Genomic DNA, 23265 nt, shown 5'->3' on the forward strand with positions numbered 1-23265 from the left:
CAATTCATTTGTGCTATAGACACAATTGAAAAGGTCTTGGGAAAGTAAGGTACAAATTAATGTCACGGCAATTCATTTATCAACAAAGTGATACTACAATGTTTGTATCCAAGTCTGACTCAGAAACAAGGACTTGCAGTGTGATCGAACTACTTTCAAGACTAAGATGAGATGATCTTTTCTCCTTTCCTCACTATTCAGACTGCTTTATTAAGTATGTGTTAGTTGCACTGCTGTAATCTTTATATTTGAATTTTAAAAATATTGTTAATTTAATTGAAATCATTAGTTAGTAATCAAATATTTTGAATATTTTTATGAATCTATACAAACATGTTAATGGATTTAAAGCCATTTGTATTATGATTTATTGAAAGTTTGAGAATTATCTTATCATGAAAACGTAAGTTTCAACTAGTAATATACATCCTTTCAGGTAAAATGTCTTCTGAAATCCAGCTGTCCAAAAAACAAAATTGCCCCAAACCTGGATATTTTCAAAGTCCATGCCTCCCCCCACTTTTTGATATCTAATATAAAGGTATCAAATAATATCTAATTATTCCTAATATCTAATTTAAAGCATCCAAAAACTCCATTGTCAGCTTATATGTATGCCTTCTATGTCTGGCAGCCAGTAGGCTTTCAATTACTGTAAGTAAACATGACATATTCTTACTAATTCATGACAGAAACACTGCTGGCCATAATTACAGACTTTGTTTCTCTGTGTATTTTTTCCTCTCTGTTATACATTTTTAATAGAATATTACTGAAGCAATTACAGGTGATGGAATGATGCTACGTTTCCCATTTTTCTTAGAAACTACACTTCTAAGTTTCACATTAAAATTTTGGCATTTGTAGTGAGCAGACATGTCTTCATAGTGCAGGGAAAGCATAGTGATTAGAGAGGTGATAGGATCAAGGAGGTCAGATAATTTTGTTTTTAAATAATTTATTTAATATATTGTAAAGTTAATTGATTAATATATATATATATATATTAAAGTTACTTTCTGTGATATTTAGTAAATTTTAACAATGGTTGTGACAAGATCCACCTTGAACACTTTGTCAGAGGGTAACGTGACTTATACAGAAACAGCGGACGGCAATTTCTGGGTGAATTATGATTTTATTTGCAGACCCTGTGGCATGTATTCCAAGGTCGACCTAGTGGATAATCATAGTTCACCTGGCAATTCTTTTCTATGTCACCGTTGTATGGGGTGTACCGATCTAAAGTTAAAATTTGGTGTATTGCTAGAAGTGAGTCACTGAAAAAATGGGTGCTTGTCATCGAGAATAATGTAACTAGGAGCTCGTCAGTGACTCAGGAGTCTAGTAACCTACCAAGTGATGCACTCCCGCTTTGGCACCAGAGCAGAATAACCAAGTGCAAACGGCTCTGGTTCAGAAGGACTTAGTTCTATTAGAAGACCCCATTGCCAGGGAAACAGGGAAATTTTTTTGTAATAAGGATAAATGGACTAGAACCAGGGTATGTCTGCCGGGAGTAACAATTAATGATGCCACCAACAGATCGTCAGAGTTTAAGGGTGTGGGGGTAAAGAGAATATAATTATTCATGTGGGGACTAATGATATTAAGCACACACCATCTGACAATCTGTTAGACAAAAATAGGACCATGCTGAAATAATGCAGTGAGTTAGGTCAGAATTGCTATGTGTCTTCAATTCTGCCCAGGCATGATAGGAGGGATTATATGCTGAAAGCCTTGTGGATGAACTCGAGGCTTGAAGGACTCTACAAGGCTTTTGGTGGGAAATTTTTATCAGCTTGGTAGAAGACTCTTAGGTAGAAGGAATCTGTTTTGTAGAGATAGGATACATTTAAATAGAGGTGGTGCAAGGGTTTTTGCCCTTATTATTGAGAATTCCTTAAGGGTTCAGGGAAACGTGATTTGAGGGGAACAAGGTTTTATAAATATATGTTTATCTGATAATACTGGTCAAAGTAATGCTTGCTTGCACATACCTCAAGAGTTCTTGTTTGTTACCACAACAGATCATATTAGCAAGATGTTCTGAGGGAAAAAACATTTCAAATGAGAAGGTAAACAATGACAGGGAAGCAAGCCTAAATTCAAGGGGTGTGTCAGGGTAGATAACTATACAAGAACGCTAAGTTTTAATTGTTTATACAGTACTGTCAAAGTGTCGTAAATAAAATGAGTGAATTTGAACTGCTGGTTATGACAAGTAACACTGACATAATAGGGTTTACAGAATCATGGTGCCACTCGGAAATAGAAGATGATGAGTTTCAGTATGGCATGTACAATGTATTTAAGGATAGGGCAGATAAAGGGATGATGGGGGTCATCCTTCTTATCAAAGCAGCCTGAGCACGATGAAAGCTTTCCTGGATTCAGATGTTTGTTAGTACAGAATCTCTATGATGTGAGATGGTTGGAATCAAAGGCAAACTGGTCTGTGGAAGTCCATTGAGAGGTGGCACAAATGTGTCATTTTGTCTGGTGACTATGGCATCTGTTTCAACCTTCTATCACTACTTCTGGGTGAATACAAATCTTTTTTGAAGCCTCTCTCTCCTTATACACTAAATGTTTTCTTTGATATACTCCAGAATATTTTGTTTCAAAATAATTCAAGCAGTTATTCATTTTGAAAAATGAAAAAATAAAAATAATACAGTGAAACTTCTCCTAAAGGACACCTCTCCACAACGGACATTTTCAAATTCCCCAACTCTCCTCTATTGGTTTTAACGTGTTTTCAGCTTCTGTCTAGCGGACATTCTCTGTAACGGACAGGCAATCTGCACTGTTTCGTTTAGATTAGCACTTAATTTGATCTCCCCATAACGGACAACGGGCGAGCTCACAGCCCCTTTTCTACGAATGTTTCTTCCACGTATTGCCTCAATCGTGTGTTTATTTTCTATTTCCGATTCTCTGAATTTTATCAAGGTTTATGTCGCGGTTCTAAACCCTTTTTCAAGAATTTTAAGGCACGTGTAAAACTTCTGATGAATTTGGTCGGCCTTTCGTCTTTTGAGTTTGAGTTTTCAGTTTTGTTCAGTGTCGTGCACAATGTCTTCTCGTAAACATTTAACTTTAAAAGATAAATGTCGAACTCATTAATGCATATGATCGGCAAAAAAATTGTGTTTGCAATCTCGCTGCAAAATTCAAAATCGGTAAGACACAGGTAAGCGACATCCTAAAGAAAAAAAAAAATGAACTGCTCAAACAATTTTGGCAACACGTAAATGATCAGGTTCAAAAATCATTCCCAAAACCTGTTGGACTTCATATTGACAATGTTACATATGAGTGGTTTTGTCGCACACGTGCTAAAAAAATTGCCACTAATGGGCCTATTATTAGGGAAAAGGCTTTGGAGGTTGCGAAATCTATGGGAGTAAATGAGTTCAAAGCTTCTGTGGGATGGCTAGACAAGTTCAAAACTCGGCACAAAATTTCTTGGAAAACCGTACTTGGTGAAGGTGGATCTGTTGATACTGGGGTTGTAACAGAGTGGACCGTCAAATTGGAAGATTTATGTCGTGATTTTGAAGCTAAGAATACTTAAAATTGTGATGAAACAGGGTTGTTTTTTAAAGCTCTTCCTGAAAAAACTGAGTCTAAAAAACGAAAAGTGCCAGGGCAGAAAAATTTCTAAGGAATGCTTGACTGTACTATTGTGTACAAATATGCTGGGAGACTGAACAACCTCTTTTATAGGAAAACCACAAAATCCTCGTTGTTTCAAGGGCATAAAGTTGAATCTTTTGAATGTTGACTGGAAGTCTAATAAAAAAGTGTGGATGACACGAGATATCATGAGCGAATGGATAAGTCACTTTAACCAAAACATGATTCGTCAAAACAGAAAAATTATTCTTTTCATGGATAACGCTGCATCTCACCCACACATTGAATTGTCCAACATTCAAATCGTTTTTCTGCACCAAACACATCTGCAGAGTGTCAGCCCTTGGATCAAGGGATAATAAAAAATTTTAAACTTCACTACAGAAAACGTGTTTTAAGACATCTCATTGAAAACATGACGATGTAACATGTGCGAGTGACCTTGCAAAGAAACTCAGCATCCTAGATGCGATTCAATGGATTTCCTCTTCGGTAAACGCAATTAGAAAACAAACTGTCGTGAACTGTTTTGTAAAGTCTGGCTTCTCAAACGCAAAAATTGAAGTTGTGAACAGCAATGTGGAGCACTAAGAAGAACAAGGACTTCAACATCTATTGATAATGTACAATACTTCAGCTACAAGTGACCCTGGCTACAAAGATATAGACTTGAACCTCACTACAGTAGATGGTGCTATAGATATCAACGACATTATCATCGACATTTTTCAAGAAGTTCCTCATGAGGATGAAGAAATGGAAGGAGGTCATTCTGTCGAAGAACATATTAACGACGAACCACCAATGAAAATAGAAGAAAATAAGTGATTACTGAATGTATTTTTCTTAAGATAAAGTAATAATATGCATAGCACAATTGTATGTATATTATTTACAAAAATATTGTGCAAAATCTGTATATAATTTAATTTTACATTAAACGTTTAACGATTTTTCTTTCTTTTTTTTTTTCTCCCTCAGACTTCTTGTTAGCAGACACTTCTCTCTAACGGACACATTCTCATTCCCCATGGCTGTCCGTTAAAGGGAAGTTTCACTGTAATAATAAAATAAAATAAAAAATGCCAGGTGAAAATCATTATATTAGCAAATAAATGAAACTCAAGAGATCAATGTAATATTCTAATTTCTATTAATAGTATTAATAGCGAGTGGCAAATAATGCAAATTTATACACCATTAGCCAAAACAAGCAAAACACACAAACTCAAACGTCCATCTCTTCTTACGATGTCTAATTCTTCCTTAAATTTATTCAAACTACCCAAATTCAATATATCAAGATGGCAATTGGTTCCAACAATCAACTAACTGCTAGCTGAAGTTTATGTCCTCTTATGTACATTATCTGAGGAAAGGTAAGGATGCTATTAGCATTTAGTTAGCCCAATCCATTTAAAGCCTTGAACACTTCAATCAGGTCTCCTGGCAGGTGCCTAGTTTTCAAGTGCTGCAATTTAAAGAACTGAAGTATTTCATGGTACGAGTACCCTTTTAGTGCAATTGACAAATCTGGTTACTCTGCTGTTCACCCATTCCAAGACATCTGCAGCCTTCTTAAAATGAGACTTCCAGACCTGCATGCGGTACTCAGGATGTGGCCTAACTAATTTTGCAATTACCTAACTGTTTCTGTAAGTATCCCTACTTGCAAAATTCCTGCATATCATTGACAAAACCCAATAAGCTGTTCTAACAGCCTGTCTGCACTTTTTGAAGCACTTCATGTCTAATTGCATAATTAACCAGAAGTCTTTTTCATTCTCCACTATCCTGAGTGTGGAGAATGTAGAACATATAGTATATTCTTCTGGGATTACTGCTATCCATATGCAGTACCTTGCATTTGTGAATGTTTAACCTCAATTGCCACTTCTCAGCCCATCTGCCAAATTTTTCTAGTTCTTGTTGCAGTAGTATACTTTGATTCTTGTCATTAACCACCTTGCCAAATTTACATCATTTGTGAACTTAGTCAATAAGCTTGATATGCTTCCATGAATCTCATTAATAAATGTTGAAAACAACTACAGGTCCAGCAATGAACCCTGGAGGACTTCAGTAATAACATTAGTCCAAGAATGGCAGTGACCATAAATAACTACCCTCTGGCTTCAATCATTCCTTTATTCACAAAAGTAACTTGCCCCAATGCCACCACACAGCTCTAATTTGTACAGCAGTCTTCCAAGTGGAATAGTCAAAAGCTTTACTGAAATCTAAGTATGTGATGTCAATGTTATTTTTTCATATATATATATATGGGTAACATGGAAAGAAAGAAAGTTAATAAATTGTAAATCTTACTATCTGCATGCTTCTCTTTGCGTTAACTTAAATTTAATTAATTAATTATTTATTTTTACCATATCCATCACATAGGGGACGCCACATGTATATAAACTCACTAGAGGGATTGTTATTTCATGACAACTACTGTTGTTACTACATTAGTACTGGATACGGTAGATATGCCTTATACTTTACATTTATTCTTATTTTAATTATTAAATTATGTTCTCTGTCGGGTCAACGATGTTCAATATGTGCTTGCATTTATACTATCTTTCTTTTGATTCTAAAAATTTAACTATCTTTAATCGGTTTAGATTCAAATTACTTAATATCTGAATTTATATATCTTAGCAGATATTGATCATTACAGAAACAGAAAACTCCTTGTCGTTTTTTGCCTCTAGTCTTGGTGGCTGGCCCCAGTTGAAGTCACCTAGATTGTGGGTAGACAACGATGAGTTATGTATACATTTTAATTTTTTTGTATATATATATATTTATATATCATACCTTACTTTATCCCTTGCGTTTCTTTAAATCCATCTTGGTATTGTCTACTTGAACTGTCTTCAATATTATACAACATATTATATATATATGTGTGTATGTGTGTCTGTAGCCGACTGGGCTAGCCGAGTGGGTAAAGTACCTGCCCGGCAACCCAAAGGTCGCGGGTTCGATTCCCGCCTCGGGCTTGGATCAAAGTACTGTAAAAACCTTGGGAGGTGCAATATGGCCACAGAAGCAGATGCGCCAACAACTTCCAAATCAAAAAAAAAAAAGAAAAAAAAAAAAGTGTGTCTGTGTGGGTATTCAATGTAACTCTATTTAAAATACTCCTTTTTCCATTCCCCTTCTTCAATTTAATACCTCACTTTATACCATTTGCTTGTTCTAAATTGATTTCCTATCTACACAAAATTAAATCCGACAATAAATTCTACATATTCATTTTAACATTTTTCTATTTTAACTAAATTATTTATACCTCAATAAATTACACAGCATTAGGACCACCTTGTCCATTACTGTATTAGAAAGTGCTAATTTCTTTATCATGACTTCTTTTGGCCATTCACTTTTCTTCTACTAGTATGGACTAGTACAGAAACGCAGTTCCTGATACATGGTCAGGGGTAGTCCCTTGATGAAATACCTGATCATGTATCAATAATTATTCCTGCTGACATCAGATCATGCATATTTGCATTACCTATATTTGACCATTTTCTAAATACGTTCCCCCAATATCTCCAGCCATAATATATATTTTTTAAACTTTTATTTTCATTTTATTTGCATTATATTATTTTGATGTACTAATTTTCCTTTACAGTTCCCCCAGTTTATATTGTCTTGGTAATTCAGCCCATAATTTTTCTTAAATTTATCATAACCTCTAGGATTTTAACATTCTTTCATCTTTCATAAATCTACTATACTTCTTTTTCTACTTTCCTCACCCTGCTAGTTGCTGGCACTTTGTATAACTATCACATCCATTTATGCATATTTAATTCAATATAGACTATGTATATAAAGTGCTTAGCATCATAATACACAGCCATTTCTGAATAAACAGAATATTTTTAAGGTGGCATCGTTTTAGGTTATATCTCATATTGTGAATACCTTCTGACGAAGGGCCAAATAGCCCTGAAACAGTGCTGTCTGGGTGGTGGTACCTATCTGAGAATAAGTAACACTAGTCTTCTCCTTAGGTGAAGCGTTACTTATTCGAAGTAGTGCAATATCATGGCAACTCGTTGTGAAGGTATTCACAATATGAGATATAACCTAAAACGATGCCACCTTAAAAATATTCTGTTTATTCAGAAATGGCTGTGTATTATGATGCTAAGCACTTTATATACATAGTCTAAATTTGTTCGCAGCTTGAGGCTCTAGCCCTAAATGCGCCTTAGTCTAAATACATCATACACCATCAGGCATCTCTCATATTGTGGAGTTATACTTCATAACTGTTTTTGCCATCATTGCATCACTTGGGTACCTACCCACTCACTGACGAAGGGCCAAATAGCCCTGAAACAGTGCTGTCTGGGTGGTGGTATCTATCTGAGAATAAGTAACACTAGTCTTCTCCTTAGGTGAAGCGTTACTTATTCGAAGTAGTGCAATATCATGGCAACTCGTTGTGAAGGTATTCACAATATGAGATATAACCTAAAACGATGCCACCTTAAAAATATTCTGTTTATTCAGAAATGGCTGTGTATTATGATGCTAAGCACTTTATATACATAGTCTAAATTTGTTCGCAGCTTGAGGCTCTAGCCCTAAATGCGCCTTAGTCTAAATACATCATACACCATCAGGCATCTCTCATATTGTGGAGTTATACTTCATAACTGTTTTTGCCATCATTGCATCACTTGGGTACCTACCCACTCACTGACGAAGGGCCAAATAGCCCTGAAACAGTGCTGTCTGGGTGGTGGTACCTATCTGAGAATAAGTAACACTAGTCTTCTCCTTAGGTGAAGCGTTACTTATTCGAAGTAGTGCAATATCATGGCAACTCGTTGTGAAGGTATTCACAATATGAGATATAACCTAAAACGATGCCACCTTAAAAATATTCTGTTTATTCAGAAATGGCTGTGTATTATGATGCTAAGCACTTTATATACATAGTCTAAATTTGTTCGCAGCTTGAGGCTCTAGCCCTAAATGCTACTTAGTCTTAATTCAATATATTAATACAACGTATATATCTATATATATAATAATGCCAATAATTCCTTTAAAGTCTCTAAAGCCATAAGAGGAGCTCTTGCCTTTAGAACATTTAGATTTTAATTGATTTTTCTGTTAAATGTATTTTTATGATTCATTACAACTTATAACATATACAGGCTATGTAGCGGAGAAAGAATTGAAGAATGAAAACTGATATGCTGTTTTTAGAACAAGAAAAATTCATTCTTTCTTTGGAATTAGTAATAGCAATTGTCTATTACATGGTATTTCTTGAATCATATTCTTACCAGTCACAATTACTTTAGGAAATCTGGAAAGGAACTCGGACTTTTCCATAAAAATTCATGTATCTAGATATGTTGGCTAAATTTATCTTGTTTTTGATATGTATGACTGACATAAATATGCTGTTGCGATTTGAAAAGAAGTTTATTCACCAGTAAAGTTATCCTAAATAACGTACAGCACAAAAAATATCATCAGAAAGGTACAATAATTATACAAGGTGCATAATTATTATGCACCTAAAACTGCTTTTGGAGGAACACAGATGTCATCACGGTTATGTTGTTATTTGGTTTTTTAGGAGCATTAGCAACTAAGGCCATATTGCTCCGGTGCGGTGGTCATTCCCTGACCTTTCCGCATGTTCCGTATTTGGTGGTGACGGGCTCGAACCCCGGTCTAATCAAGAAGGGTGTGCTACGCACTGCTGCTCCTTCCCACCTGGCTACGGAGGCGCCTGTGTCATCACGGTGTATTGAAAATATGGTCTCTGAAATGTGCCAATGAGGATCAAAACAATTTCTTAAATATTGAAATTCTTAAAACGGAATGAAGAAATGCACTAAAAGCCATGTGTACAAAGAGTCCAAAAACCAAAACTTGAATTTGGTGTTTCATAGTCATATTAGAGCCACAATTTTTTAGTAATTTTCAAATACAGGAACTCCCTGACTTACGTAAGGGTTGCGGCGCTCCGTGGAACACCACGTAAGTGGGATTTTATTGCATTCTTGTGCAGCACTCACAACTGTGCTTGCTGAATTGATTGAATCAAAAAAGAAAGGCTTGATGAACATGTAAATAGAATTATTTATTGTATTAATTAAATTTTTTTTATCACATGCACAGTAAAAATAAGAGTGCAATTTAAAAAATTTAAAAATTATAAAATTACATAAAAAGAGAGGAGACAGGCATAACGTCAGTAAGTTTTACCCCTCGACCATCGTTGCCAGAATTGACGTCTTCAGCTGATAAGTACGCCACTGCGGAGGTTGAGGGCTGTGGAGATTTAGAAGGGGGTTGGCCACTCAACCTCACAAAAGAACATATTAATGGATGACTGGACAGTGGCTTTTTTCTTTTCATCGTAGATTTCTTTGTAGCAAGCAAGTATATCATTCACCCCTCTGTTAACCTTTAATAATTGTTCACTTTCAGGGTCCATCTTCTCAAATCTTGCCATTACTGATGCAATTTCATGAAATGCCATTTCATCTCTAAGGTGACGAAGCATCTCGGCTCCTCATTTGGTTTATCTTGAGCTTCGTCAGCATTTTCTTCTTTCACTATCGCTGCCTGCAAGTCAAAAAGTTCTTCCTTAGATAATTCTCTCTCTTCTTCCTCTATTAACTTCTCCACGTCTTTGGCATCAACCTCCAACTGAAGTAGCTCTGCAACCTTTAAAATCTTATCTGTAACCTCTTCATATGATTCGTCTTTTTCAAATCCTTTGAAGCCTTTTATGTGCCTTGGGCATATTTTCTTCATTGCGCCATTTAAACAACATTTAGTAATTTCCGCCCAGGGCTTATTAATGTTTAAGATGGCGTGGTAAATATTGTAAGATTTCCAAAAGTCTCATAATGTAAAATTTTTCTCATCATCTACTGCAGACAATGCCTGAGAAAATGTGTGATTAAATAGTATGCTTTTAAATTCAAAATAATATCCTGATCCATAGGTTGAATGATTGAAGTCGTGTTTAGCGGTAGAACGTGATTCTCACGTTCGAATTGAAATCATCTAGATGCGTAGGATGCTCAGGGGCATTATCTAATAGAAGCAAAATCTTGAAAGGAATGTTGTCTTTACAATATTTTTCAACCTCGGGAATGAAGCAGAGTTTAAACCAATCCTCAAAGAGAGATATTGTTATCCACACTCTGATGTGATCGGAAATGCACGGGTAGGGTGGCTTTATTGATACCCTTAAATGCACGAGGATTTCTAGAATGGTGGTGCACAAGCAGTGGTTTTAATCTGTAATCTCCCGCTGCATTAGCCCCAAGCAAGAACATGGCCCTATCTTTGATGCCTTGAAACCTGGCATTGTATTTTCCTCTTTGGCAATGTATGTTCAATCTGGCATTTTTTTTTTCAATACAGAGCAGTTTCATCAATGTGAAAAATTTGTTGCATTGTATAGACGCCTTCATCAATAATTTTTTGTAACACATCAGAAAATTTCTCTGCAGCTGCAGAATCGGCACTGGCGCCTTCACCGCATACTTTAACGTTGTTGAAACCAGCACGATGCTTGAATCTAATAAACCACCCGACGCATGCCACAAACTTGGGATGGGATTTCCCATACTCGTCCTTGATATCTTTATAAATACTTGTTGCTTTTGCTTGAATTGTCATTAGACTCAGGGGCATCATCATCATCAGCCATTTTCAATCCACTGCAGAATGAAGGCCTCTCTGGCAACTTTTAAGCACTGGCCATCCATTTACTACCCAAAAACTCATGAATTTCATCTATCCATCTCCGCCTTTGTCTTCCAGGTTTTCTTCTAGCTCCTCTTGGGTACCATTCTGTTATTTTCTTAGTCCATCTGTCATCATGTCTTCGAGCTATGTGTCCTGCCCAAGACCATTTTAGTTCTTTAGTTTTAATAAGAATGTCCTTTACTTGAGTTTGCTGCCTAATCCATGTGTTTCTCTTCTTATCTAACAGTCTGATTCTCAGTATAATTCGTTCCATTCTTCACTGTGTAGTTCTCAGCTTCTCTTCCAATCTTTTGGTGAGTACCCAAGTTTCACTTCCATAAGTCATGGTGGGGAGTATACATTGATTCATTATTTTACGTTTCAGACAAACTGGGATATTGCTCTTCAGTATGTGACTATATTTCCCGAATGCTATACATCCAAAATTTATTTTTCTCTTGACCTCCAGCCATTTATCATTATTACAGCTAATAACTTGTCCCAGATAAGTATATGACTTCACCTTTTCAATTACTGCTCCTTCAATCATTATTTCCCTTTCCGTGACATACTTGTTCATCATTACTTTTGTTTTAGCCATATTCATCTTTAGTCCAAAATCCTTACTAACTGTGCATAACTGATTCAAATTTTCCTCTAATTCTTTGGGATCGTGGCTTATGACCACAATGTCATCTACAAATCGTAAATGGTTTAGGTACTCTCCGTTCACATTGACTCCTTTCTGCGACCAGTCTAATCTTCTGAAAGCTTCCTCAAGGGCAGCAGTAAACAGCTTCGGAGATATTGTGTCGCCTTGTCGAACTCCTTTCTCGATTTTAAATTTGCTACTGTCTTTGAGGTAGCACTCTCATATATTTTCTTCAAAATCATAATATATGTTGTATCTATGCCTTGTCTTTTCAGTGCCCGAAACATTGCCTTATGCTGTATGGAGTCAAATGCCTTTTCATAATCCACAAACGACAGGCATAATGGTGTTTTATATTCATTTGCTTTCTCCATTAGCTCAGGGGCACTCACTTCTGAATCTGATTTTCCATCCATAATATTAACAGCTGTTCCATCTTCGATTTAGCACCTGAATGCTGTTTTGTGATCACTGTTGATCTTAAGTGCGGTGATCCTGTGACATGTCCTTTTATACATGCACTGTCCTTTAAAATAGTATTCACTGTTGAAGCAGTGAGACCTAATTCCCTTGCAATAGATGACAAACTTTGTCCTGCATCATACTTCTTAATCATTTTCATCTTCATTTCAAAATCAATTTTGTTTCGTTTTCTGGCACTTCCAGCACTTGCACTTTCTGCTGGTCTCTTCATCATTGTAATACGTAAATAGGAACGAAGAGAAGTTTCTGAAATTTGTTTTTTTATATGATTGAAAATTTCAGTGAAGGGGAACACATTTCACAATAATAGCATAAAGACCCACACAATTGCAGTTATCGGTATTATTGCAAATGCAATAAGATTGAGTTTACTACTCGTTTATAATAGATTGTGCTAACAGAAAAGCCTAATAAACTGGAAAGTACAAATTGTTTTATGGTCATGACCTCAAGAAATGTGTTTTAGAAAAATATCACAAAGGTATTCAAAACTGATTCTTATGTCGGGAACATATGGAAACAATGAAAGTGTAGTGCAATTTACATTATAAATATGACCTTTTAGAAAGATAAATAGCTTAGTAATATTGAAAAATTTTCAAATTCCAAGAACTTGAAACGAATTACAAAAAAAAAAAAAAAATCCACCAATGTGTTATTGGGTTCACATTACAATATTTTCAGGATTTTTTTAAGTTTTCACCGGCAGGCAAAAACCTACGTAAAGTAGAATTTTTGTAAGTTGAGTGTTATGCAAGTTGGGGAGTTCCTGTACAGTAAATTTGTTTACTTTTTTCCCTGTAGGTAAATGTTTCCTATCTTTTCAGATATAATTTTTTACTAACATATAGAAGAAAATGTATTATTTTATAGAGTTTACAAATTAAATTAAAAGTTTATATGATAAAAAAAAAAAAAAAATTACTCTCTGAAATTTTTTTTTTGTAATAGTAGCTAAAATCAGGTAGGAAATTAGAGATGCAAGGATTATATCTAAATCTTAATACAGGTAGGTCCTGTTTTACGATGGTCCATTTTACAACTTTTTACATTAATAAAAATATTTTATTAATGTTTTAAAATATTACCTGAAAAAAATCACAATTCAGTAACACATTGCAGCAACACAAACCACATGCACTAAGCGTTTCTTTTGTTTTTTGTAGTGCATTGTGGGTGGAATGATAGCTACGCCAAGGGTTATTATTATTAATAGCCATATGGTGCAACGAAGCCTGAGGCTTATGTTACACCAGGAAAAAATAAATAAAATTCCCAAGTTACCCTGAGAGAGAGAGAGAGAGAGAGAGAGAGAGAGAGAGAGAGAGAGAGACAAAAGTAGAAGGGAATCACCAAGAAAGAAAAGAATGATGATATCCAGCTCAGGTCCCTGGCTGTGCCAAGCCCATACTCGCCAGATGTAAGCCCCCAGTGTTCTTTGTTTACATTCAGTGTGCCATGTTCGTTTCATTGTGAATTTTCCTTCAATTGTTAATGGGTTATACAGTGTTATTTCTCATTAATAATAATTTTTGTGTAACCATGAGCTCTAAGCGTAGGGCAGTTTATGTGCCGGGGGGAAGAGTGTAAAACACTAACAATTAAGGAGAAAGCGGATGTGATCATCACATGGAGTCTGGTGAGCATTGGTCGGATGTGTGTAACGCTTTGCGTTCAGCAGCTTCTACTGTATCAACAATCAAGAACAAAGTTGATAAATTAAAGCACGCACGCACACACAGGGAAAACAAGTGTGTCATCCTCCAGAACAATTTATTCATGCAGTGAGACAATGGAAAAATAAAAATGGAGAAACTGTTAGTGTTGTGGGTTGATGATATGAACCAAAATAACATTCTTGTTACACAGGAGGTAATTCTGGACAAGGCAAAGTCGTTATTTGATGAAATATGTGAGGAGCCTGGCAGCACTGAAACATTTATCGCCAGCAAAGGCTGGTTTCATCATTTTAAAAACTGTTGTAAAATTGACAATGTGAAAGTGTCTGGTGAGGCTGTTAGCATTAGCATTAGTAGAGGCATTTGATGCAAGAAAGCAAGCTTATGCAGCATCAAGCAAAAAAAAAAAAAAAAAACCCACTTCCACTTCACTTCTCTGTTCGTTCAAAATACCTGTCCAGCTGAGCCTTAAACTTATTTAGGCTATCAACTTCCACGACAAGGGATGGAAGTCTGTTCCACCAACCAACCACCCGCTGGCTAAAGGCAAATTTCCGCACGTCTATCCTACATCTGTCTTTCCTCAATTTGAATTTATGCCCTCTCAGGTGATTATTCTGAGCGAGAGGAAGAATCCCATCAGCATTGAGCATGCTCAAACCATTCAAGGCTTTATACACCTCTATCAGATCACCTCGCTGGTGCCTAGTCTCCAGACACTGTAATTTGGAAAACTTAAGCCTTTCTTCGTAAGAGCACCCCTTTGTTCCATTTACTAATCTTGTTGCCCTTCTCTGTACTCATTCCAGCAGCTCTACATCCTTCTTGAAATGAGGCCTCCAGACCTGTATACAGTACTCTATGTGTGGCCTGACCATTGCCTTATACAAGGGAATAATCATCTCCTTATCCCTGCTAGACAAATTCCTATATATCATTGACAATACACCATGAGCTACTCTTGCAGCCTGTCTGCACTGCTCAGAGAACTTCATATCTGCCTGCACAACCACCCCCAGGTCCCTTTCATTCTCTACCACTGTCAGTGTAGTACCACAGAGTTGATACGTTGCCCTGGGGTTGCTGTTTCCCATGTGTAGTACTTTACATTTGTCAATGTTAAACTTCATTTGCCACCTCTCAGCCCATCTGTTCAACCTTTCCAGATCCTGTTGCAGCAGCATAGCGTCAGTGGTATCCTTAACAACCCTGCCAACCTTTGTATCATCTGCAAACTTGGACATTAAACTTGATATCCCATCATCAATATCATTCATAAACATCGAAAACAACAACGGACCCAACACTGAACCCTGAGGAACTCCACTAATAACATTAGTCCACGTTGAGCAGTGTCCATTGATTACCACTCTCTGTCTTCTGCCACTCAACCAACCCCTTATCCATAGCAGCAATTTGTCTCCAATGCCACACTGCTCCAATTTGTGCAGCAGTCTTCCATGTGCAACAGTATCAAAAGCCTTTCTAAGATCCAAATATATAATATCAAAGTTATTCCCTGCATCTAGTTCTTTTGTGACTACATCATAGTATCCAATCAAATTGGTCAGGCAAGACGACCTGCCCTTAACAAAACCATGCTGCGTCTGAGCTATAACTGAATTCTTGTCTAGATGATCCTGCAGTGCTTCTTTAACCAGTGCCTCCATTAATTTACCTGGAACAGAAGTTAAACTAACAGGTCTATAATTACTTTTGTCAGCCTTTGATCCTCCTTTGTTAATTGGGGTTACATTTGCACATCTCCAGTCTATGGGTACCTCCCCTGAGTCCAAAGAAGCTGTCATAATTATGGCTACGGGTTTGCTTACTTCCTTTGCTGCCCCCTTTAATATAACTGGATAGATCCCATCCACCCCAGGTGCCTTTTTTATGTTTATCTTCAACAATTTCTCCTCCACTTTCCTCTCAGTTATTACAAAATCATCCAGCTCACTGCCAATGTTTACTTTACCTACAACATTCTCCTTCCTGAATAACTCCTCATGCGTGAATGTAGATGCAAAATACTCATTTAGATTGTTAGCCACCTGAGCAGGATCCTCAACTGTTGAACCATCATATCCAGTGGACCAATCTGATTCATCCCTTTCCTTCTTGAGTTTATATAGGTAAAGAACTCTTTTCTGTTTTTCTTTGCATCCTTTGCAAGGATTTTTCGGAGTCTGCCATTGCCTGCCTAATCTCCTTTGTGACTTGGTTACAGACCAACTTATATCTATCATAGGCTTCCATGTCACCCATTAATTTGTATGTATCCCATGCATTTTTCTTCTCTGCCACATGTCTCATTAGTTCATCTGACAACCGTTTAGGCCTAAACCTTGAACAATATTTCTTAGTTGGTATGTAAAGCCTGGTAGCCTCCAAGATTAGTTCCTTGAATGCTTCCCATTTTGAGTTTGCTGTTGGTAACATCATCAGTTGGTCCCACTGTATAGAATTTAAATACTGTCGAATTTATAATATTGTAGAATTTAAATACTCGAAGGATCTAAATTGAGGTGCCCATCAAGCTCTCAGCTGCCCATATCAATGCCAGATCTTGCACTTGATCATCACACAACACCGGCAACCCCCAATGCAGAATGTGCTGGTCCCACAGGAACTTGTAGTTGTTGATGACTCTATTGTCAGGGGAAACGGGGCACATGCTAAGTAAAAAAGATAGGTGGAACAGGAGCAGGATATGTCTGACAGGGGCAAAGGTTGATAATGTTGTAGAGTGGATATCATCTTTTAAGGGAACAAAGGGTGATATTGTTGTACATGTTGGCACTAATGATATTAAGAGTAGGAGACTGGCAGAATTACTTAACAAGTACAGGTCACTGTTGAAAAAAAGCTGTGAATTAGGGTTGAATTTGAAAGTGTCAGCAATTGTTCACAGACAGGACAGGAGGAAGTATATGATGAGAGCATTGTCGATCAATTCGGCACTGGAAAGACTGTGCAAGGCTCAAGGGGTAGAATTTTTTTCAGCCTGGTCTGTACTTGTTAACAGGAGAGAATGCTTCTACAGGGATGGGATACACTTAAATAGAAAGAGTGCGAGAATATTTGCTGATGCTATGGATGCAGTGTTAGATGGGTCAGAAAACTGCTAGACTGGGGGCATAGGACTAATAGATTAACAGTAGCCACTGACAGAAGTGAAAGTGATTTTTGCACTGCTTCTATTGGAATGAGCAGCAGCCTGGAAAACAAGCTGCAGGGTATTTCAGAAACTGCTGAGAGCCATTGCGGTCATAGTGTAGCTAAGAATAGGAACAGGTTTGTGTATACCTGCATGTACACCAATGCACATCAAAGACAGATATTGTGGGGATTTTTTTTTTTTTTTTTTTTTTTTGATTTGGTAGTTGTTGGCGCATCGGCTTCTGTGGCCATATTGCACCTCCCCAGGTTTTTGCAGTACTTTGATCCAAGCCCGAGGCGGGAATCGAACCCGCGACCTGTGGGTTGCCGGGCAGGTACTTTACCCACTCGGCTAGCCCGGTCGGCTATTGTTGGGATATCAGAGACATGGTGTCACACAAATATCAGGAATGTAGAACTGGAATTTGGGGAGTACATTGTGTACAGGAAGGATAGACAGGATAGGAAGGGAGGAGGGGTTATGCAATTAATTAAGAAACACAAAATCCAAGGAAGTGAAGCCAGTCCACACAGCTGGACAGTGCAGTGTCGAGTAAGTCTGGTGTGACATAAGCAATTGGGAGATCAAAATTGAGAGGAGGAGTGTGTTGTAGGCCTAATGACTCTGATGAATATAATAAGAAACTGTACAGGGAAATAGAACAGGCCAGTAAAACAGAGAGTCTTATAATGGGGGATTTTAATTTCCCAGATATTGACTGGAATTTGTGGGTTGGTCACTCACACACTAGCAAGGCTTTTGGGGATTTATTGGATGATTGTTTTCTACATCAGCATGTTTGAGAGGCAAATAGAGAGAGTAATACTTTTGATCTGATTATCAGTAGTGATTCTTCATGCATTAATAATCTGCAGATAAAGGAACCACTAGATGGCAGTGATCACAGTGTGCTGAAGTGGGATTTACTGAAAGAGGTAACTACCATCAGGGATAAAGGGAAGTGTTTTTGTTTTCATAAAGGCGACCATGGTGGTCTGAGAGATAGTATTTAAATTCTATACGGTGGGACCAACTGATGATGTTACCAACAGCAAATTCAAAATGGGAAGCAAGCAATGAATTTATCTTAGAAGCTACTAGGCTTTACATACCAACTAAGAAATATTGTTCAAGGTTTAGGCCTAAATGGATGTGAGATGAACTAGTGAGACATATAGCAGAGAAGAAAAATGCATGGGATACATATAAATTAATGGGTGACATGGAAGCCTATGATAGATATAAGATGGGCTGTAACCAAGTCACAAAGCAGATTAGGCAGGCAAAGGAGAAATCCCTGGCAAAGAATGCAAAAAAAAAAACAACAAACAGCTCGTTACCTATGGAAACTCTAGAAGGAAAGGTAAGAATCAGATTGGTCCAACTGTTGATGGTCCTGCTCAGGTGGCTAAGCTAACGAACTAGATGAGTATTTTGCATCTACATTCACCCATGAGGAGTTATTCAGGGAAGGGAATGCCAAAGGTGAGTTAAACTCTGGCAGTGAGCTAGATGATTTTGAAATAACTGAGAGGAAAGTGGAGAAGAAATTGTTGAAAATAAACAAAAAAAGGCACCCAGGGTGAACGGGATCTATCCAGTTATATTAAAGGATGCAGCAAAGGAAGTAAGCAAACCTTTAGACATAATTATGAGAGCTTCACTGCACTCAGGGGAGGTACCCATGGAATGGAGATGTGCAAATGTGACCCCAATTCACAAAGGAGGATCAAAGGGCGACAAGTAATTATAGACCTGTTAGTTTAATTTCTGTTCCAGGAAAATTAATGGAGGCACTGGTTAAAGAAGCACTGCAGGATCATCTAGACAAGACTTCAATTATAGCTTGGACACAGAATGGGTTTGTTAAGGGGAAGTCTTGAATTACAAATTTGATTGGATGCTATGATGTAGTCACAAAGAAACTGGATGTAAAGAATAACTTTGATATCATATATTTCGATCTTAGAAAGGCCTTTGATACTGTTGCACAAATTGGAGAAGTGGGGCAATGGAGGAAAATTGCTGGTTTGTATAAAGGGATGGTTGAGTGGGAGAAGACAGAAAGTGGTAATCGATAGACACTGCTCATTGTAGACTAATGTTATTAGTGGAGTCCCTCAAGGTTCAGTGTTGGGTCCATTGTTGTTTTCTGTATTTATCATTGATATTGATGATGGTATATCAAGCTTAATGTCCAAGTTTGTAGACGATACAAAGGTTGTCAGGGTTGTTAAGGACACTAATGACAGTACACTGCTGCAACAGGATCAAGAAAAGTTCAGCAGATGGGCTGAGAGGTGGCAAATGAGGTTTGTTTGTTATTTGGAGCATTAGCAACTAAGGCCATATTGCTCCGGGGATATGCAATGGTCATTCCATGACCTTTCCGCATCCTCCGTATTTGGTGGTCATGGGCTCGAACCCCGGTCTAATCAAGAAGCGTGTGCTACGCACTGCTGCTCCTGCCCACCAGGCTACGGAGGCGCCAGGTGGCAAATGTAAAGTACTATATATGGGAAGCAGCAACCCCAGAGTGGCGTAGCAACTCTGTGGTACACTGACAGTGGTAGAGAATGAAAAGGAGCTGGGGGTAATTGTGCAGGCAGATATGAAGTTTTCTGAGCAGTGCAGATGGTCTGCAAGATTAGCTCGTAGTGTCTTGTCAATGATAAACAGGAATTTTTCTAGTAGGGATAAGGAGGTGATTATCCCCTTGTATAAGGCAATGGTCAGGCCACACCTTGAGTACTGTATACAGGTCTGGAGGCCTCATTTTAAGAAGGATGTAGAGCTGTTGGAACGTACAGAGAAGGGCAACAAGATTATTGAATGGAACAAAGGGTTGCTCTTACGAAGAAAGGCCTATATTTTGCAAATTACAGTGTCTGGAGACTAGGCACCTGTGATGTGATCTGGCGAGGTGTGTAAAGCCTTGAATAGTTTGAGCATGCTCAATGCTGATGGGATCCTTCCTCTTGCTCGGAGTAATCACCTGAGAGGGCATAAATTCAAATTGAGGAAAGACAGATGTAGGATAGATGTGGGGAAATTTGCCTTTAGTCAGTGGGTAGTTGGTTGGTGGAACAGACTTCCATCCTTTGTTGTGGAAGTTGATAGCCTAAATAAATTTAAGGCTGAGCTGGACAGTTATTTGGAATGAACGGAGGGGTGAAATGGGAGCGGGTTTTTTTTTTTTTTTTTTTTGGCTGATGCTGAATAAGCTTGCTTTCTTGCATCATATGCCTCTACTAATGCTAAGACATTACCCTATTTTCATCAGTTTCTATTTCAAACTTGATCCGAGTGTGTTAAATACTGAAAACATCATCATGCAAAAGGAAAAAGGAGCATGACCTATTGAAAAATTAATGAGATCCACAAGAGTGTTCTATAGAAAGGAAAGTGGTCATACTGACAAAGGCAGCATCATTGATCAGAATGTGGATGGAACCTGTCTTCTGAATTTTATTTGAAGAATTGGTGTTCTTTATTGCTAGTTTCTTGTTTGAAGTGTATTAAGGGGTTTTTGAAGTTTAAACTTGAATATGAGAATTGTGTTTATCTCTGTTAATTATTTTTCTGACAATGACCTGTTGAGACGCTGGCTTTGGCATATTGACCCCCTGCCCTTATGTAAGTAGAGAATACATCTAGGCTGATCTCCTCCTTCAATGTTTCTACTGGTGCAATTTTTTAGCATAAAAAATTTTCCCCACTAGGAGATAATTGGTATCATTTGTATACCGAGATAATCTGACTCAGTTCAATTTTTCAAAAATTCTGTGAAGTACTGTACATCAATAAAATTTTTGAAAAACTAAAAGTGGAAGTCAAAGAAAATCATACCTTAACTTTCTCAGATATTTTACTGAGAAGAGAAAACACTAAATACAAACTATAATCAGGAAAATGATACAGAAAGAACAGTGTCACAAAAATGGTTAGTAGAATTTGCTTTATTCTATTTTGTGCAAAATCAGATAATCTGAATACCCTGAAAAAAGTACTGCATTTATTGTGCAGTACTTTTCTATGCTGCATTATTTTGATTCCTAAAACAATCACTTGTTTCTGTATAAAATAATGAACAACAATTCTTTCAAAAACCTAAAATGTTTAAGCATGGCTTAGAATGCCACTCTTAGCAATTTCAAATTTCCAAAACATTCAGGACAACAAGAAAAGAGAAGGGAAAAAAAACAACAAAAACTTGCTTACCACTATAGCCTGCCCTACTTGGACTTGTTTCTCTGCTTTTCCCTCCGGCAGTTGGAATTAATGATCTATGCTTTGATAAACCAGGAGACATCCCATCCATCTTAGAATAAGTTGCATAACTTAATCGAGAAGATGGTGAATCTGGCCTACTGCTTGCTGTAAAGGTTAGAACTATGTTGAAAAAAAAGAAGTGAACATCTTACTTTACATAAACTATGAAAGCCACTGAGTTATCTATACTGCTGAGTTTGCCTACACTGCTCAATCAACTGACCACAATGTGTTATTAACTTAATATTATATACAGGTTGAGCCAAAATCATGCATAAACCTTTGATAAGCTCTATCTCAGAAATAGTTGAGTAGGCTAAACATGAACAAAAAAAGGGTTCTGAATACGTTAGATACACAGAAATGAGGTGTATTACAGACATTACATTAGCTGTTCAAAATATTTATTGCCACCATGAAAACATTAATGGCATATTTTCTCAACAACTCAAGATATGGTTGTGCAAATATCATTATCTGCAAATCCTGGAATGCTCGTGGTTTATAAAAGTATGCTTTATCTTTGGGCATCCCTATGCAAAAAAAAGTAATTTTTCAACAGGTCTGGAGTGGGCTATTCAAAAGCTATCCATCATTTAAGATATTCACTATCCTGATAGTGAACAGACCAGAATGAAATTTTGAAGGGGCACAATCCTGTTGAAAGTACACCAACCATTGTCCCAAAACAGAATTCCCACTGCAGAAACTGAATCACTCACTAACAATTCAAGATAACTCTGCCAACTAACAGTATCACCAAATTTGTAAAGTCTGTTTATCCCACAAGGAAACAGTCCCATCCACTGTTCTCTGCAGAAATATGTTGACAAGCTAACATATTTCTACAGAGTGAGGCAAGGATTGTTGCTAGCAAACACAATTGTGATGATGCAAATGATTAAAATGTACTTTGCTTTGTTTGGCCAAATAATTACATATCGAAGAAAGTAAGAAATATGGGTTTCGATTTTGATATTCTTGCCTTTTTTTTTTCATCTGGGGAAATGTTTTGTCTTCTGTTGCACTGACTGTATTTAGTTTCTGGGTCATACTGCAATAACCAACTTTCATTGCAAGTAATTACAGTACTAAGAAAGTCCAAGTTTGTGAAAAGGTTTTGAGAAAAACCTTTTTACAAATTTGGTGTCTTCTCATTCTTTGATGTTCATTCAAACTTTTTTGCTTTTTTGGCACCATCTTGATTGACACACACACACACACACACACACACACACACACACACACACACACACACACACACACACACACACACACACACACACACACACACACACACACACACACACACACACACACACACAATTTTCTCATGCTTAAATTTTTAGTTGAAATTTGTCTGTTTCTTTGTCCATACTGAGTTAACACAACCATTTTAATGCTTAAATGATGATCACTTCTAATGTCCTTGGTCCACATTTTCATCAGTTTCATGAATACTGGACGGCCAGGTGTTACACATTCTCCCTTCTTTCTAAAAATCTTTTATGCCATTCAAAGAACAACCGTGGTCTAGACATAATACCTTCCACATAAACTTGATGTATCAAGTCAATTTTCAGCTGGTGTTTTCTTTCGTTTTGTTAAAAATT

At 37.2% G+C, this 23265-nt stretch overlaps 1 protein-coding gene across 1 annotated transcript in view; it reads right to left on the bottom strand.

Moving 5' to 3' along the window:
- Positions 1–23265, bottom strand: part of chb (CLIP-associating protein) — a 1004436-nt gene that overhangs the window by 252093 nt on the left and 729078 nt on the right. Inside the window, exon 23 of the mRNA XM_090388867.1 lies at positions 21602–21772. Within this exon, the coding sequence (XP_090244993.1) occupies positions 21602–21772 (171 nt within the window). The remainder of the gene's footprint in view (positions 1–21601; positions 21773–23265) is intronic.

This window comes from Mastigoproctus giganteus, chromosome 14, assembly GCF_048544385.1.
Source record: "Mastigoproctus giganteus isolate SK-2022 chromosome 14, ASM4854438v1, whole genome shotgun sequence".
NCBI classification, from domain to species: Eukaryota; Metazoa; Arthropoda; class Arachnida; order Uropygi; family Thelyphonidae; genus Mastigoproctus; species Mastigoproctus giganteus.